This window comes from Poeciliopsis prolifica, unplaced genomic scaffold (assembly GCF_027474105.1).
Source record: "Poeciliopsis prolifica strain line A6 unplaced genomic scaffold, Auburn_PproV2 SCAFFOLD003, whole genome shotgun sequence".
Taxonomy (NCBI): domain Eukaryota; kingdom Metazoa; phylum Chordata; class Actinopteri; order Cyprinodontiformes; family Poeciliidae; genus Poeciliopsis; species Poeciliopsis prolifica.
This window is the reverse complement of record NW_026562378.1, coordinates 6,525,125-6,543,055: the sequence shown is the minus strand read 5'-3', so window position 1 is coordinate 6,543,055 and position 17,931 is coordinate 6,525,125. Positions and strand designations below refer to the sequence as shown.

At 42.5% G+C, this 17,931-nt stretch overlaps 2 protein-coding genes across 2 annotated transcripts; both read right to left on the bottom strand.

Annotated features, from left to right (window-relative positions):
* Nucleotides 1-1,618: 1,618 nt before the first annotated feature.
* Nucleotides 1,619-6,492, bottom strand: drd5a (dopamine receptor D5a). Its single transcript, XM_055026968.1, has 2 exons — nt 4,714-6,492; nt 1,619-2,397 (listed from the first exon to the last, which is right to left on the bottom strand). The coding sequence occupies exon 1, from the start codon at nt 6,103-6,105 to the stop codon at nt 4,723-4,725; it is 1,383 nt and encodes a 460-aa protein (XP_054882943.1). The 5' UTR covers nt 6,106-6,492; the 3' UTR covers nt 1,619-2,397; nt 4,714-4,722.
* Nucleotides 6,493-9,146: 2,654 nt separating this feature from the next.
* On the bottom strand, nt 9,147-17,733 carry otop1 (otopetrin 1). The gene is made up of 6 exons (XM_055027094.1): nt 17,117-17,733; nt 16,272-16,408; nt 15,842-15,900; nt 15,491-15,621; nt 11,548-12,470; nt 9,147-10,409 (listed from the first exon to the last, which is right to left on the bottom strand). Exons 1-6 carry the CDS (start codon nt 17,466-17,468, stop codon nt 10,239-10,241), a joined length of 1,773 nt encoding a protein of 590 aa, XP_054883069.1. The 5' UTR covers nt 17,469-17,733; the 3' UTR covers nt 9,147-10,238.
* Nucleotides 17,734-17,931: the final 198 nt, after the last annotated feature.

Genomic DNA, 17,931 nt, shown 5'->3' with positions numbered 1-17,931 from the left:
GAGAAAGGATGAAGTGTTGTCCTGTTAGCTTTTGTGAAGTTTATAAAGCTCTAATGCTCTGTTATTTATCTGGGTTCTGCCTCAGGAGCTAGAAAGAGTTACCCATGTAAATATGCACAGTGAGAAGCGCTGTATGTGTGTTTGAGAAAGGGAAAAGGTGCCATATAGAAAAAAGCAGTACATTCAGTTTAAAAAAACAAACGAGAGAAAAGACAGATTTAAAGGGTGAAATTATTTTTGATAATTATTTGCCCTGTTTTCTTGTTAAACAGGAACATGTTGCAGTAAATGCGCCTCCTGAGGGTATGCAGAACTGCAAGATAATCTCTGTGCCTGAATGCACAGATTTGGCTCATCTCTTTGCAGATGCAATAATTAGGAGTCAGTACCTTGTGATTTCTTTGTCTGTGAGGCTTGTTTTCTGAATAATTTTGCCAAAACTTTGAGCGTAAGACTTCTCGTCACACCAGAGCACAAGGAAAATAGGAAAGCAAAAAATTTAAAGCAGCATTGTTCAGAATGGCTGCAACATATTTGCAGTGGAAATCAGGCTCCACTTTCTCCAATGGCATAGAGATTTCTATTGCAGGGTTTCACGAAGACAATGCCTTGTAAAAACTGCACAAAGGAAAAACAAATGCTAATTCTGCTTTGTGGTGGCATTAAAAGAGCAACTAGAATTGAGCTGATCAGCTTGTATTAGAAAATACTGAGGACGATGAGCAACTTTTGCCAGATTTCAGTGTGGATTCTGAAGTTCTCCAGAGAGTCACGGGTTTGAGCCAGAATTTCTTGACCACTGAGCCAACATGGACAATGGCATGGATACTTAAGCTAAAGTAAACGGTGACAATCTCAATGTTCACTTTCACAGTTTTACCTGATCACCATATTAAAGTTTGGCTTTTTACATCCAATCAATTTTTTTAGCATATTTTTTTTTCAAGAAAATACTGGGTTCTGCTTGTATTAGACAAAATAAAACAAATAGAGTAGCTACAGTAATTTAAGCTGCACACTTATATCATCTCCATCTCTGACTGCTGAGCAAACGTATTTTCTTTTTTTTTTTTGTTCTTTCCTCTGAATATAATGATACCAATGGAACAAACTGTGCTGTGAGGTAGGATGGGGTTGTCTGTCTAACCTGCCTGACAATTGATTTAGACCTAAGTACCAGGAAATGCCACTGGAAAATGAAATTTGAAATACAGAATTTTAAGGAACCCATTGACCATATATGTATGTATATACAGCTATGGAAAAAACATTAAGAGTCCACTGCATTGAAACCTCCTGGTTATTCCACCACATATTGATTTCTGAACTCTTCCTGAGTTAAAACGTCAGTATTGTTGTTTCTAAATGAATATGAACTTGTTGACCATTTCTCATGTTCTGCAAGTAAATGCTACATTTTTGCTTGGAATTTCAGACGTGTTGTTAATAAAATAAAAGAACTAAGTTCATCTTACTCAAACATATGCCTATAAACAGTCAAATGAGAGAAATTGATCATTTGAAGTGGTCTCTTCACTTTTTCCAGAGCTGTAAGTATAAACCAATAGTTTTGTCTTTATGGAAAACAATCCTGCAGGAAGATACTCATGCGCTGTACTCCACTCTGAATGACAACCTTTTATTTTATTAGACAAATTATGACACACTTCACCATTAAAATGGACAGTAAATACATTCAGATGAGGTCATCAGGATGTGGATGCGATATCCAGCTGTGCTGTCCGATTGGTTTCAAGTAATGTCTGGGAGACATTTCATTATTATCGTTTCTTTTTCTTTTCATCTTTGAGTCTGATCAGACAGAGTTAGCTCTGGCTCACAGAGCTGAAACGTTACACAAGTTTTGGCCTCTGTGTGAAGTTAAACATCGTAGAAAATAACTCTAACAATAGCAAACAATTGTTATTTCAAGATGTATGAGAGATTCCAGCACACGCGGGCTTCCTCAGTGCATCCTTCACATTAGATTTTGTGCTTTTGCCTTTCTATTAAAAAGCCTGTGGCAGCTCAGATTAAAGTGTCCACATGTCCTGAGCGCATGTGCTAAAAAGAGTCACCTGGGAGGTTGGTGTGGCGAAACGCTTCAATAATGCATTTTGGCATCAAGTAACTTAAACTCTACAGGACACATTCCTTGCATGTCTCAAATCTCTTTGTTCACCAGGCTGTAAGGCGCTAAATCGACTGCATTGGACTGTTTTAGTCACACTGTCTTGTAAGGCTTCCCTCAGCTTTCATGCTCAATGGAAAGGTGGGCACTGGGTCCGTTTGATGGTTAGTAAAGAGGCAGAAAGTCCCCTTTGTGAATCGTCAGAGTAGACGGACGTTACGTACACTGGCGCACCGAGTAAAGCCTTTTAGTCAGCAACACTGAACCTATGAACAAAGGAACACAGACTTTAATTGTCAAGTAAATAAACATCTACACGTCACGTTTGTTTTTTTTTGTTTTCAGAACAGGACAACAACATCACGTTTTATAGATGATGTAAAGCCATAGCTAGGTGGTCTATCGTGTTTACGGGAAGGTCATCAGACCCCACCACTGCCCATGCCTTGGTGCTCAGTCGCTCAGGGAACCCCTATGTTGCATCCCACTCCAATGGAGAGGGGCTTCTGGGAAAATTAACGATGATGGAAGCATCAGAGCCGGCCCACGGCAGGAAATGCAGGAGCTTAGCTACCACTCCAGTCCGCCTCAGGGCTCCTAATAACACATAAGACCAGAGCGGAAGTTGACAGATGTGGACTTATAAAAAAAAAAAGAAAAGAAAAAAACATCTACAATGCCTTACTTTTGTCCCTTGCAAAAGTTTACATACCTCTTGAATCTTTCCAGATTTCTCAACATCAAAATCACCAGCATTGATCTCATTTTTTGGGATTTTATGTGATACACCATGACAAAGTATGAAGTGGTTGGGAAATATGGCATGGTTATACTTTTCATGTAATTTTATGTAATTTATATATTTGTAAATCTAAAATGTGTGGATTTGTATTCAGGCCCCTGAAGGTGGAGGGATGCACTCTTCACGATCACACCACCATGTTTGCTTCTTTATCGTCTTTGCCCATTTATAGATGGACATTTTTGCATATACTTCTTAGAATAGCGAAGTAGCTGAAGCTCAGTCAGATCGCATGGCAAGCATCAGCGAACAGAAATTGTCAGGTCTTATTTTCTATATTGGATTTCAGTGTGAACTTTGATCTCTGATCAGTTAAAAACATAAACACGCTTTCATCTACACCATTCTTCTGCTCGTCTGTTTAAGGTCACTTCTTGCTGAAAGGCAAGCCTCATCCCCAGTTTCATGTCTTTTACAAAGTTTTAGTAATTTTTTTTTTTTAGTATTGCCCTATTTGTGTGCCAAATGACTGCCAGTTCAACACATTCCCTCCCCTGAGCTGTAGATCTCTGAAGCTCCTCCAAAGTTGCCATAGTCCTGCTGGATGGTTCTCTGATCTCATAGCTTGTGAGTTTAGTTTAGGTATAAGCTATTTTAATACCTCAATTTTGATCTCATTCCCACAAAAGAAAATTTGTCTTGAGCTTTCCCACCTACTGGTAAAAACAGGGTGTTATTTTCACTTGTAGAACTTTATTACACGTTGATTTTGTTTTATTATGACTTGAAGAAATGTGCTTTTACTTAGACAAAAAAGGTCAATTGAGTGATTCTAAACGATCAACCCACATAATATTTAAGGGCCAAGTAACATAGAAATTAAAGAAGTTAGCCTTTCCTTTAACAGTTATCTTTAAACACAGGACTAATCTCTGCATAATTTAAGGAGCTAATGACCTATACATGTCCAGCACACACTGCAGGCTCTTTGTTTAGTTGCACTGGTATTTTGGTGAGTTTGCAGCTGTGTGATGCATTTTCCATTTTCAGATTAAGATCTAAGATGTCCAAAGCTTGCCGTTCTGTTTTATAACGTAACGCTAAGCTTCTACAGCTTTTTACCTGATTTGACAGCTGTGTTCATTGGTCTTTGTGAAAACCGGGACTTTCACTGAGATTAAATTCCAAATAGGTGGACTCTCTTTACTATTTGGGTGATGTCCGGTGGAATTTTATTTTATTTATTTTTTTGCATTTAAATATTTTTGTTTTGATTGACCACATAAAATACCAATTAAATGTGTCTCTAATGTGACAAAATGTAAAAAAAAAAAAAAAGTTCAAAGGTTGGGATTTCTTCTGCAAAGGCACTGTAGCTACTTTGATCAGACTGCCTGAGCACATTTGTTCCACAGTGTGTTTGCCCAGTGTAAATACCTCGCTTTTTACCTTCAAAATTAATTAATTCAAACAATTTTAAGGTTCATGACTTTGTGTTCCCATAAATCTCTATGAACATTTTGAATCTGAGGCTGTCCTTTGATTCTCTTGGCCCAGCTCTGATTGTTTACCCTCCAGCTGATAAAAATCTGAAATATCAATTTAAGGATTTGTTGTATTTGCTTGTTGTCCTTGTTTGTTTCTATTTCTGCATTTGAACCAAGATGCTCCAATGTGGAATTTAAACAACTATCGATCACGGACAACATAAAATCGCAGCGCTTTAGTTGCTGATGGATGTTGAGCTTAATCAGACGTGGGCCTCCGAATCAAATTCTGCCCAGGGCCCCATGTATCTTTGGGCCGGCTCTGAGAATCGCCAACACACCCAGTGACGCACCGTGTGGAGTCAGTGTAATCCGTTTGGAGTGAAAGGTGACAACCTGTCCAGACTGATGTCCGCCTCGCAGTCCTCCAAGTCGCACACGGAGTCTGTGGCGTTGTCGTTGTTGTGAGAAAACTGTGAGATCCTGTCGAACGTCTCCTCGTGCTCCATACATTCGACCACGTTGGGGATCATGTTGACGTACGCGCTGGCGATCTCCTTGTGGATGATCGTGTCCTGGTTGTAGGAGACCAGCTCGTTGCTGATGTTCACCGTCTCCACGGGTGTGTTGGAGCAGAAGTGGCGGCAGCCCAGGAGGCTGGCGAAGGCCTTCCTGAACTCATTGTTGAAGGCGTAGATGATGGGGTTGAGGGACGAGTTGGCCCAACCAAACCACACGAAGACGTCAAAGGTCGTCTCGCTGACGCACGGCAGGCCCGCGTCCCGGTCCGCAGCCGGCTTGTTGCAGAACGGGACCATGCAGTTCAACACGAAGAAGGGCAACCAGCAGCACACGAAGACGCCCATGATCACCGAGAGAGTTTTAAACACTTTGGTTTCCCGTTTGATTGAAGTTTTCAGCGTGTTGTGGTGTTGGCACTCTATCCTGTTGCTTCGGCAGCTTTGCGCGTGCTCCGCCGCTCTCTCCAGGGACGCTATTCTTCTGATCTGGATCTGAGCAATCCGATATATCCTGGTGTATGTTACAATCATGATCGCCACGGGAATATAGAAACTTATGAGCGAGGAGGAGATTGCGTACTCTCGGCTCAGGCTGGAGTCGCAGTTTTCCTCCAGCTGCCGACTCGCGGAGGAGTTGTGCGCTCCGGCCAACCCGTCGGCGGCGGCTTTGTGCCAGTTCAGCTGGACCGGTATGAATGAAATCAGCACGGACAGTGTCCAGGTGACGCTGATCATGACAAAGGCGACCCGCTGGGTCATTTTCCTCTCGTATCGAAAGGGGCTGGAGATGGCCCAGTACCGGTCCACGCTGATGATGCAGAGGTTGAGGATGGACGCGGTGGAACACATGATGTCGAAGGCGACCCAGACGTTGCAAAAAGTGCCAAACGGCCAGTATCCGGCCACTTCTGCCACAGCCTTCCAGGGCATCACCAGCACGGCCACGAATAAATCCGACAGAGCCAGGGACACAATGAAGATGTTGGTGACTTTGGTCCGCAGGTGGCGAAAGCGCAGCACCGCGGAGCACACCAGGATGTTCCCCAGCAGAGTCCAGAGGATGAGCAAGGACAGCAGGCAGCCGGTCACTGTGCGCACCACCATATCCTTCCCCCCGTCGTCTGTCGCCTCCGTTTCAGTGCTGTTCCACATAATCTCTCCGAGGGGCGCCGGCACGGAATCGATCCCCTGCACCGAAGAGAGATACCTGGCCGGGTTCTCCATTTCCCCCCCCAACCCCCACCACCACCACCTCGTCGCTTCAAGTAAGACTGCAGTCCGTATCTCCGTGCGTGCGGGCGGGCTCAGCTTTCAGCCAGGCGCCGGACTCTCCGCGATGACCCGCTGGACAGCCACCGTGATGCGCAGCGCAGAATAGAGGGAAAGCAAGAGCAGGGAGCTTTGGAATTAAACCAAACGACGCACACGGCGCGCTGAAGGACCCAAAAGCGGCGAGCAAGGGGGGAAGCATATTGGGAAAAACCCGTGTGACCCGTTTTGTCGTGTAACCGGGCTGCTCCTCTGGATCCGTCAGTTCAAGATATTCTGAGCACGGCGAGGACGAGAAGGGAGTCCCTATAGCTTTACTCTCACACACGTCGACGCACGCTCACACGAACATCTAACCAGGTCTTGGCGCATGCACCATTACGCCTTCTTTGTGCGTGGCGTCAACTCACAATTACGCACTGGGGACCAACAAGCTGTCTCGTTGGGACACACCAAAGTACGTAATTAAAGGCTCCACAATAAAAGAAGGAGAAGAAAAAAAATATATTTTCTTTCTTTCTTCTTGTGGACATTCTATGCCTGCTTTATATTTGACGCCATGCAGTGAATGAAACATAAATAAGATGGAGAAGCAGCAACGCGTCCACATAAGATAATCGGGTGCAACTCCGCAAAAGTATTCACACCCGTCAACTTTCCCAATACTTGGGATACTTTGAAACAACAAAATCCAACAGACGTTATTGTAATTACATGCGACAAAACGATCTAAAGCAGTGCGGCAAAGTGTGGCGCTCATTCGCATCCAGCCCGGTTTGCTCTGCTGCACCTAAATCAAATCCAGTCCACGTAAATAGTAAACATAATCACCCTGTGCTGTGGGGTTAAAATCCAAGTAAAACTTCACGTGTTCTCTGGAGACTTAAGATATTTGTTGGGTAACATTGGTAAGCAAAATAAACGGTGTCCCAAGCGTTAGGTATCGCAACAAACCTCTGTTGGAAAGAGTATGCCACAACTGTAAACCGACCAAGACACGACTATCCACTTCCTCTTGACAGGCAGGTGAAGGAGACCACTCTGACGCAGAGATCCGAAACTCTGGTGGGAGAATCTGTCTGTCATCAGAACTTTCCTACAAGCCGCACAGAGAACACGGCAAATGCAATACGCGCTGGTAATTTGAGACCAGTGCGTATGTAACACTTTTTTGTTTGTTTGTTTGTTTGTTTGTTTGTTTGTTTGTTTGTTTGTTTGTTTGTTTGTTTGTTTGTTTGTTTGTTTGTTTGTTTGTTTTTGGCCAACATGCAAAACTGTGTCTGTGGCAGACAAATGGCGCACAGAGAACCATTCCCAGGCTGAAACCAAGTTTTATTTCTAAGAATAATAAATAACCATCTTTAAAAAAAAAAGGTCAAATGATTCTAATAGGCTGTGTGCTCAGTAAAATTACCCGACTGTTCCAACCCAGACTCTGTCCGTGGTGCTGAAACGCAGGCAGGCCGCAGCAAAGAGCATCAGGATGTTGGGAGCACACAAAAAAGCTTACGTTCAAACATATTTTTATCACTATAGTTTAAAATAATCTATCCTTCATTTAATATATCTACATGGTCTATATGGGCTGCCATTTCGACACTTCAGTGTGCCGGAACATATTTCTTGCACTATTCCTGATCCCAGGTGCTTGTTTATCCCCCTCTAACAGTCCCTGACTGGAGGTCAAAGCTCACCCTCTTCAGGGACTTTTCTTTCCAAAGCCGATGAGTCACACACTCGCCACTCATCGTGGCTTGCAGAGCGAGGAGCGCCGCGTCGACAGCGCAGCGGCAACATCGGCGCGGCTTCCGCCTCGGAAACGTCACGGTTATTTTTAGACGTGTCTGAGTGCCTGTCAAATCGTTCAGACACCACGCCGGAATAATCCCCTTGACGTCCGGTGCCAAAGTCTCTTGGAGTAGCCCGAGCCGTAATCTGCGGGGGATCAGGCCACGTCAGGAGGCAGAACGGCGTCCCGTCCAGCATTTAGGACACCTTTGCGCTTCGCAAACGCCACAAGGGCTTCATGCACACGTTCAAGTGTTGTGAAAGAACCTTTGCTTTTCGTCGCTAAAGCTGCAATGGACTGATTTCCTTTTTCAAACAAACGAGAGAAAAAAAAGTACAGAATAGCACAGTTTAAAAATTCAACATGAAAAGAGAAATGTTTGTTTTGAGTTTCTTTTTTTCTGTTTGGACGTGGCTTCAAACTAGATTTGTATTTGTCAAAGGTATTATCGCCGCACTCCTCCCACTTCCCCCTCCCCCTACACACATACACACACACACACACACACACACACACACACACACACACACACACACACACACAAGCGTTTAGTGAAAAGCATACGCTTAAGAAATAAAAGTGGTTCAAACCAGTCTGGCTCCACCCAGTGGTGTGAATGGATACTGCAGCCGGATGTACATCTCACTGCCTCCCTAACAAACCCTTGACTGATGGCAAACAGATTTCAGTTCCAACAAGAAGATGCTCTCTAAACTAAACCCATTGGGTTCTATGCGTGTGTGTGTTGGAAGGTGAACATCCACCATTGTTTGCAGTCTCTAATAATTTCTCTTCAATGATTTCCCTGCGCTCCGGTTCACTCGTCTTGCCACCAACTTTTGCCAACTTCCCTGTCAGTGCTGAAGAAAAGCACTCCCACAGCACAAAGCTGTCGCCACCATGTTTCACTGTGTGGATGGTGTGTTCAGGGTGATGAGGAGGGTCAGCTTCTGTCACACACAGCGTTTTGCATGTACAAGCAGAGTGGTCACACACATTATATTCTTCCACTTCGCAATCGTGCTGCATTTGTCATTTAAAATCCTGATAAAAATTAGGTTTTGCGGTGGTTGCAAAGTGAAGTGGAAACGTTCGAGTGGCATAGGTCCTTCGTAAGACAAAAAAGGGAAAATATAAGTCATAAGTTTGAAAAAGAAAAATAATTTTTTATTGTATGCACAGAATATGTACATATATATTGATGTAATCTCTTGAAGGTACAATTGAATCAAATAGGCAAAAAAAATCACAGCAGCTAAGAGATTTTGATCAGAGTAGCTGTATATTCAGGACTACAGTAAAATGCGAGAATTATTTTTTTGTTTTTTGTTTTTTGTTTTTGTCGTTGTTGCTTCCTTGTTTGTTTCCCACAACTTGGCACATAGAAAACCCAAAAGTATAGCACCAGACTGAGAACTCAATCAGACACCTGAATAAAACTTTCAGCAAAATTTCATGGCAACGTCTTTAGTGCAAAGTTTTGTGATTGTTTTCATTGCATTTTCATTAGTGACAGCACTCATCTGTGGTGACTCGTCATGACAGTAACAATATTTTCTGGTATGAAATTAAAGCAGCGTCTATCCTGACACATGATAACATTGTGAATTTTATCTGGCTCACACAGGGAAACTTTTTTGGCGTAATAATTTAAAATACATGTTTCAATCAGATGAACAGATTGTGGATTTAGAGCGAACAACTCTGACGGCTGAGAGACGAACGAGATGAGAACGAATGTCCAACTAGTAACAAAATGCTCAAATTTAGTGATAACATTGTAAATGCAAACTTGCAATTCTACTATGCATTCTGTTTTATTGCTCAGTCTAAACTTCAAACATGGATAATTGAGAACGTTATCCATGTACCCGGCTGCACTGTTCACTTTTGGATATTGTGACTCGGTCAGTATTCTGCAGTCTATATTTAGTCACGATTATGAGAATATATAATGTGCATTTCAGATTAAGCATTCAGTTCTAGAAAGGATTGTACCCCAGTTGAAACAATTATCAGAACAGATTATAAAGTACTAAAGAGTCCCTGTAAATTTAGCAAAATATCTATAATCTCCCCATAAATATGTATAAAATGCTTTGTGTTATTCTTCAAGGAGCACAGGCTCTGTAGTTCGTCTCTCCAAGGTTGAGTTTTTCTTTCAAGTCTACTGCAGAAGTGACCCTGATGGCCTCCTGAACACTTGACCTGCACTGCCGTGCAACGGCTGGGAGTTCGTCGCTCGTTGCTGGCGAGGGTTCCGGCGCATCTTATCGGGCACCATTGGCCGGCTTTCCGGTCAGACTCGGCGAAACACCTCGAACAGAGAGGCCACGGAGTGCATGCGGTAGAAGAGGTTGAGAGGAATGGCAAAATTGAGAACACTGGTCCACCTGCCGAAGCCAAACGTCTCCTCTTCCAGGCCGTTGTCGTACTGCGGCCTGCAGCCGAAGGCAGGAAGGATCCACAGCTGAAAGAAGAAAAGAAATTGGTTTTTGAAAAAAAGCAAAATTTAAAAAATGAAACAAGGGGAAACTTGACTCACTGTTGCAGGAATGATACGTTACGCTCATTATTTCAGGAGTCATATGTCCGTCTGGTTTGAATAGAAACCCTTTCACATTTTGTCAGCAGAGCTTCAAATTTCAATGTTTCAATATTTCGTTATCGAAACACAAAGAAGTTTTTCATTGGAAAGTAGAAAAAAGTGACAGATCACTTTCAAAGTTTAAAACAAATAAAACTCAATCAATGTTGGCTGTGCACACGTGCTCAGCCCCATCTACTTTGATACTCCTAAGTAAAATCCAGTACAACCCCTTGGTTTCTGAACCAACCTAATCAGTGAACGCATCTCGCCTATGCAGCGTCTCTAAGGGCTTCCGAGGTTGGCTGGAGAACAGTAGTTAACAAACACCATCATAAAAACAAAGGAACACAGGACGCGTCAGAGAGAAAGTTGTGGAGGATCTCAAAAAGAGATTGATCTATTTGCGAGAAAAAAAACCCCATGGGAAAACATCTTTTCTACATCTGCAAATCATAGCTGTAGTAAACCACCTTTCAGTGCAAAGTATGGACTCAGCAGACAAAATACACAACACACGTTTCAAAGTTGCATGTAAAAAAAAAAAAAAAAAGAGTGAATTTAGTGTAAACTTTTTCATCCATTTCACATTTGAAATGCATTGTTTGTGGTTGTAGCATAACAAAATGCTACAACCATTTGCTTTGTGAGCACTTTTGAAAAGTATGATACTCAAATAGTTGCTTACTTCACCAGAGCATAAGTAACGCTGGAGGGAATGCTATGTACTCATAATATCTTGTATAAATTTAGGACTTTCCAGTTGCAAAGTTTCTAAAAGTTTTTTTTTTAAGTATGAGACTGAACCAAGACAGTAATAGGCAACATAATATTATTTTTTAAATGGAGGGAGACAGTGATGTAGTGTGAAAACACTAGTTCCAGTTTCTTAATTCATTGTAAAAACCAGAAACAAGCGTCACAAATTTTAGGCAGTAGATTATTACTTTGACTCAAAAGTTTGAGTTACTTTACAAGCCAGGTTGTGAATCCCGTTTACATGGTGTGTGGAAAAACTTACCGAAATATTGCAGAATAACAGTAAAACAGCAATGTTCTTCAGGACGAGCCTCTTCATATTTAAGGTTTCCGCAACGTGAGTGTCAACGGGCAGCGGCACATTCGACTGCTTCCGCGGACATCCGTACACCTGTCCGTTCTCCTCCTGCTCGTTCTCCGCGGAACCGGAGCCCCCACTTGGAGACTCGTATGCCTGGTTGTCGATCCCGTTTAAGGGAGGCAGAGGCGAAGTCACCGAGAAAACCTCCGGATTGGCGGGCAACTCTGGGTCCGTCCTCTCTACGCTCTCCTGCTGGCGATAAAGGGACTCGATGATGAAGAGGTTCTGGACGTACTTCTCCAGAATAATTAGGAGGGAGTAGACTAGGTTGGTCCAGCGGTGAGGAGGGTCACTCTTGCTGCTCAGCACTGACACAATGCTGCACCAGGACATCAACCAGGAGCCCAGGGCCGACCCGAACAGCAGCTCTGTGTCCAGCTGTCTTGAAGGGTTCTTTGATGTGTCAAGAGGCATGTGGTTTGCGCGGTAGATGAGCAAACCCAGAGCGCCGGAAGAACACATGACCACCATTATGACGATGCCGTAAATGTAGAACATAGAAATGGCTGACTGGTGAACTTCCGGAGGGCCTTGTAACCGTGTGATGTAGACCACCAGTATTCCTATAGTGCTGACCAGTGCGAGGAGGCCTACAATGGGGCCTAAAGTCAATCCCTGTGTTTTGGTGACCAGACTCTTTCTGTTTGAGGATATGTCAATGGTGCGTCCGATGTTTTTCCACATGACGAAAAGCAGCACGGAGACAAAGATGTGGTACTCGATGTTGAACGGGAAGAGGTACGTGAAGCTCTGGGAGAACAGGGAGCATGTGCTGGTTGTGCAGTTGCAGTGCATCTCCAGCTCCAGCTCCAGCTCCCGCTCCCCTGGAAAACAGGTAAAACAAGAATGCGTACAAAGACATGAGAGGCAAAATGCAAGTTACACAACAAGATATCATTGTTGTGCCAACCATTATTGAAACACACCCTTCTATTGAGACCTAACAATGGAAGAAACTGCAAGGTTTAAAACGTGACGGAAGTACTGTAAGTAGGGAAGGGCAGAAAGAATTAGTAAATAGATAACAATGACATGATGAAATCTAAAACAAAGGAGACTTGTTAAATTAAATAACACAGTAAGTGTGCAGAAGTAATTAAGTAATATTACCACACTTACCATAACATTGCAATATTAACCCGATGAATCCAGAGAAACCCATCTGAACAGAATTTTTGTAATTAAATAAGATTCCAACAAACTCAATAGGCCTAAATATAATATTGGATTAACAAATATGCAGCAACTGTTGCTATTTTGATGTGCAGATTAAATTAAACTCATTTGTAACATCTTTAAACGTGTGACGTTCTCCATCATCTTTACACGACAGGGACATTAATAAACCCAATAAGAGTTCGTTTCTGCCAGGCCAGCAGGGATTCCTTACTGCTTCCAAAGTTTGCTTAAATCAGACCAGCTTGTAAAAAATACCAAGAACATGGTGTAAAATATTAGACCAGTCAAACCAGTTGAATCAGTATTTAATAATCTCTTTTTACGGACGAAACTAGTGCGTAATCGGCATTATTTCAGCAGGCTTCAACTTGCCAAAATTTAAATTTGCTTAGTAAATCCTTCTAAGCCACAGCAATACTTCTTAGAAACAAACACATATGGATTAAACACTGGATTAGCTCCACCTCTAGCAACAGAACAAAACTTGTTTAGTATTGGTATTCTTATGAAGTCATACAAGGTGTATATTAGTTAAAATGAGCAAATTTGTACATTTAAGTCAGGGTTCTTTGCTGTAAAACAACTGGTAAAATGATATATTTACATAGTGTGAAAAGACATTTTCCTCTTTGGCATTAAATCAGTTTTTTAAATATATTTTAGATTAGTCAGGATGAGCACAATTATTGCAAAATGACAGAACAATAACATAAGAGGATTTTTTCCCCCACTAATTTCAGAAGTTACCTGTTCATCTTTCTTTAAGCAGTTTTTAAAAAGTTCAGATGAAACAGCTTCATAAAGTTCTGATTCAAGTCAAATAGTGCATTGGTACTGTAGGAGCTATTTCTCCATTTTTTTTGTTAAAGTTTAGAATGTAGATTTAGTTTATTTTTATTTGTTTATTTTCTAGTTGATTTATAATTAGAATGTTTATTTTGTTGTTTCTAAATAAGTTTTGTGGTTAGTAATTAACTTAATTAGTTAATTGATTTCAGTTTGGGAAGTGGGTGTGTTTCACAGTATAAATATGTAGGGTTTAAATAAGTCTTGAGTCACATGGGTGGTCTTATGGTTTTTTACCTGTCGTCTGTCAGTCAGTTTTTATCAGTGAGAACAGGTGGAGGAGTTAGGGCAGGTTTATCCAAAGCCTGTAACTTGTTTTTAACCCAAAAAACTGAATAAAGTAAACAAAGAGCTGCATTTTGACGCATTGTGGGTTCTGGTTAGACTGCGTAAACCAGAACCCACAATGCACAGTATTGACTATTTGAGTTTATTTTATTTTGCTTTGATCATTTTTTGAGATTTGAGTTTTTTCGATTTTGGAATTTAGTTTTCGGACAATTAGTCAATACAGGCGCACTTTAAGGCAACACCTCAAAAACACGACTTTCTGCGTCCTTTTGTAGGAGGTTGTAAAAATCTGAAGGCGTTTCTTTTTATGAGACATTTTCATGGGATGTAAGACTTTTGGCCATAAAGAGCGTCGATGCCTTTGGAGGAAAAGTGGAAGCTTGCAAATCTCTGAACTTCATCCCAAATGTGAAGCAAGGAGGTGGCAGCATCATGTTGTGGGACTCTTGATGAATTTGTTCCCTTCATAAAATAGATGGCATCAAAAACATGATGTGGAAATATTGAAGCAACATTTCAAGACATCAGCCACACGCAATGTTTTGGAGCGATCGTCACAAAGCTCTCATCTCAGTACCAAAATATTTGACCAAAGTCTACAATTTAATTTTAATAATGCAAAGAAATGCATGTGAACGTTTTTTTTTTTTTTTCTGGCTTTCTCTTGTTCCCCCAATTTTCTGATTTTATGATTTCACACCTGCAATTACTTTATATATTGCAGGTCTTTTCAATTTCAACAAGTATTTTTTTATGCCATATTTCAACTTTTCTCTGGAAGTGAAGTCATTATTAGGTTTATAATATTAAGTCATTTTTCTAACAGCAGTAAATCCAAAACCTTCACCTGGACTGTTTTTGTTGCTTTTCCGTGGTCAGTCATAGCAGGTAATATTTTATTGATTTGAAATTTTTCCCCGTTAGCTGAACGCACCTGCAGTTGAATGTATGTTTTATACTTACCCACTGCGTGTAAAGCCCACTGTGGTTATTGGTTGCCCCCAGGGGCACACCTTAACAAAACCCTGCCGTGTGCCCCAGCCCCCCCGCCCCCTGCAGCCCATGGGAGGCCACCACCATGGAGCTGCACCTTTTAATTAAAAGGGGAACAGTCAGGGTGCAGCCACCCTCACAGCCAGCCGGATATGAGGAGGAGCAACTGAACCCCCCAACCCCAGGCTTAGATGTATCAGTTACTGTAATTGCAGCACCCTTGGGACTAAGCAGCCCTGGGATAAAGATGCCTAGGGTCAAGTGGGGGGTTGCCAAAGTGGGCAGCGGTGTCTAGAGTGTGCGGAAAGGGCCAGGAAGGGGGCAGCCAGGACCAGCAAATCTGTGCTCCACTGTGAAACCTAATAGAGAGATGTCCGACACAAACAAGACCTACTGGGAGGCTGAGCTTGCCTCCCTTCCCCTCTCAGACCCTCCTCTATTTTAGTTTTCTTTCATCCATTGAAGCGAGCTCTCAAGTGGACAAGTATACTTTTCTTCTGAGGTACAAGGCAGCAATCGACCCTCTGGCCCTTACCTTCGGTGATATTTTCAAATTCCAGGCCGGCGGTTCTTCTGAAGTGGTTCTTCATAAAATGCTCGGTCTCCGACATCACGCCGTTGCACCACAGGAGGAGGTTGGTGAAGACGGCGTGAATCACTCCAAACCTGAGGACACAAATATATCATACTCGTCTAACAGTGTCTGGAAATAGTTGGCATCTTACACTGCGAGGTTCAGTAATTCTTTTTAGATACATGATACGGCAAAAAAAAAAAAAAAAAAAGTATTTTTTAGACACACGGTACAAAAAGTCAGAAAGGTGGGATGTGCGCTTCCATTCTTTGACCATGACTCTTAAATCATAAAACGCTAAAGTTCAAATACCTTTCAAATGTCTCAAAGCTCTTGATCACGTCCTTGATGTGAAACCAGAGAAAATGTACCTAAAAAGTTGGAAAAAAAGAGAGAAGAAGAAAAAAACCCAACAAAAGTAAACGTCTTGAAAGGCTTGTAGAAACAAAATCAAAATGAGTTCACAGTTCCAGCATTTGGCACAAATACCATTGTTGTATGTTCAAAAATGGTTACTAATCTTAAATTGAGTGTTTAAGTCTCTTTAAAACACAAATTGTCTTTGCCGTATGAGGTTATTCTCAAATAACATGGAAAAGGAGAGGATTACAGTGTTTATGCAACAAAGGGCACTTCTTTATCCAGGGTTCTTTGGTGGCACACAGATAATAAGGACTGAGCTGGTAAAATGCAGACAAAACATTATCACGTTCCTGATATTAAAGCAGGTTTGTAAACTTACCTGCGCTACGGTGTGAACTGCGTGCACGACAGGATAGACTACGTGCACTGCCGACAAGCACAGCCGATATCCGACGTAGTATCCGATTTTCAAGGCGTCCATGATCAATGAGAGGACAGCGAGAAGAGTTAAACCACCTACCAAGGGGAAAAAAAAGAAACAAATTCCACCATGTTTGTCATTTACAGTGACTTGGGGAAAAAACAGCCATCAGCATGAAACGGTTCAGTGTCTCCTGGAAGCTGATTTGACAGAAAGCAGCACAAACTTTTTTTTGTTTGTTTGTTTGTTTTGGTTCAAAGTGAGGCATGAAATTATGTTATTCATGTTAGCCATCTACTGTTGACAGCTTCCTCGCAGCATGATGGTGTCGTCACCATGGGGGGATGATGTGATCAAGGTTGATATAAGAAAAGAAAAATAAATAGAATTTCATATATATATATATATATATATATATATATATATATAGATATATATATATATCTATATATATATACATATATATTTTTTTTTTTTTTTTTTTTTTTTAACTTAGAGGTTTCTAGTCCTTAAGACACTCAAGCAATTTCAACACAGGTCTATGCTGTTTACTATTATCATGTGACTTGTTGAGGTTGTCTAGGATCTTATGTAGGGGGTGTTGCAGTGAAGGTTGGTGAATATGCAGGCCACACGCTCCAGATTTTTGTTTGCAGTTCTGTCACACAAAACCACAACAAAATGCATCGAAATCTGTTATTGCAACCAGACAAAATGTGGGGAAAAAGAGTTAATATAGGCTATCCATGAATATCCACAGCAACTGGTGTTATGCGCCTGTTTGCCTCCTCTACCAGGCTCACCTCTTATCCAGCATGTCGTGGCATTGACGTCCCTCTCGGGTCGTGCGTTCCACTGGCTGTGCCGCACCAGGATGTACCACATCATCCAGATCAGCTGCAGCATCATGAGGCTGGTGGTGAAGGACAGCAGGTCCTTCTCCTCGACGGAGGCGTGTTGGTGCGCGATGGCCAGCATCAGCGCCACCCCGACCAGCAGCAGGTTTATCCCATACTGAGCGCTGAGCAGCTCCGCGTTCTTCCTCGGGTAGTCCCCCGACAGACTGAGCTTGAGCTTGGCGAAGACATTCCTGTCCCGGATGGAGCCGGAGGACGACGAGGAAGAGGAGCTCTGGCTGTACTTGTTCAGGGACATGATGTTCGGGCCGCCGTGTCCCGCCACTTGGGTTAATGTGCAAACAAAACAAACAAAAAACGCTGCAACTTTGCGAGGGGGGGGGAAATCTTTGGTGCGCTATAAGTGCATCAGAGGGGAGGCCAGGTGCGCAACGCGTTTCCGCAGGGCGCTGACTCAGACGGATGCAAAAGAGTGCCAAGCAATGAACTCGATCTTCGAGGTCCGGCTCAGTGGTTGCGCACAAGCTCCAGTGTCCAGCCTCGTCCGGGATTGACTTGATAGATGCCAGTGTCGCCGCCGTGGGCCGAACCCCGAAACGCAAATATCTGCGCTTCTCATAAGCCCGCTGAGTCACATCAAATGAGGGTTTCAATTACGTTCATAGGTGATCCCAGGCGTCCGCCTTGTGGAAACACCCACGTGTTTCCAAGAAGCTGGTTGATCTCCCTGTGACGGCCACGCCAGCTATTCATGGCCTCAG

Bases quoted from the DNA above. Each gene is read 5' to 3' on its own strand.
- drd5a (XM_055026968.1), bottom strand. From the start codon at position 6,105: ATGGAGAACCCGGCCAGGTATCTCTCTTCGGTGCAGGGGATCGATTCC.
- otop1 (XM_055027094.1), bottom strand. From the start codon at position 17,468: ATGTCCCTGAACAAGTACAGCCAGAGCTCCTCTTCCTCGTCGTCCTCC. The intron at 15,901-16,271 runs GTAAGTTTACAA...CCAACTTTTTAG, and splicing joins CAGTTCACACCGTAGCGCAG to GTACATTTTCTCTGGTTTCA. The intron at 15,622-15,841 runs GTATTTGAACTT...TTGTGTCCTCAG, and splicing joins AGCTTTGAGACATTTGAAAG to GTTTGGAGTGATTCACGCCG.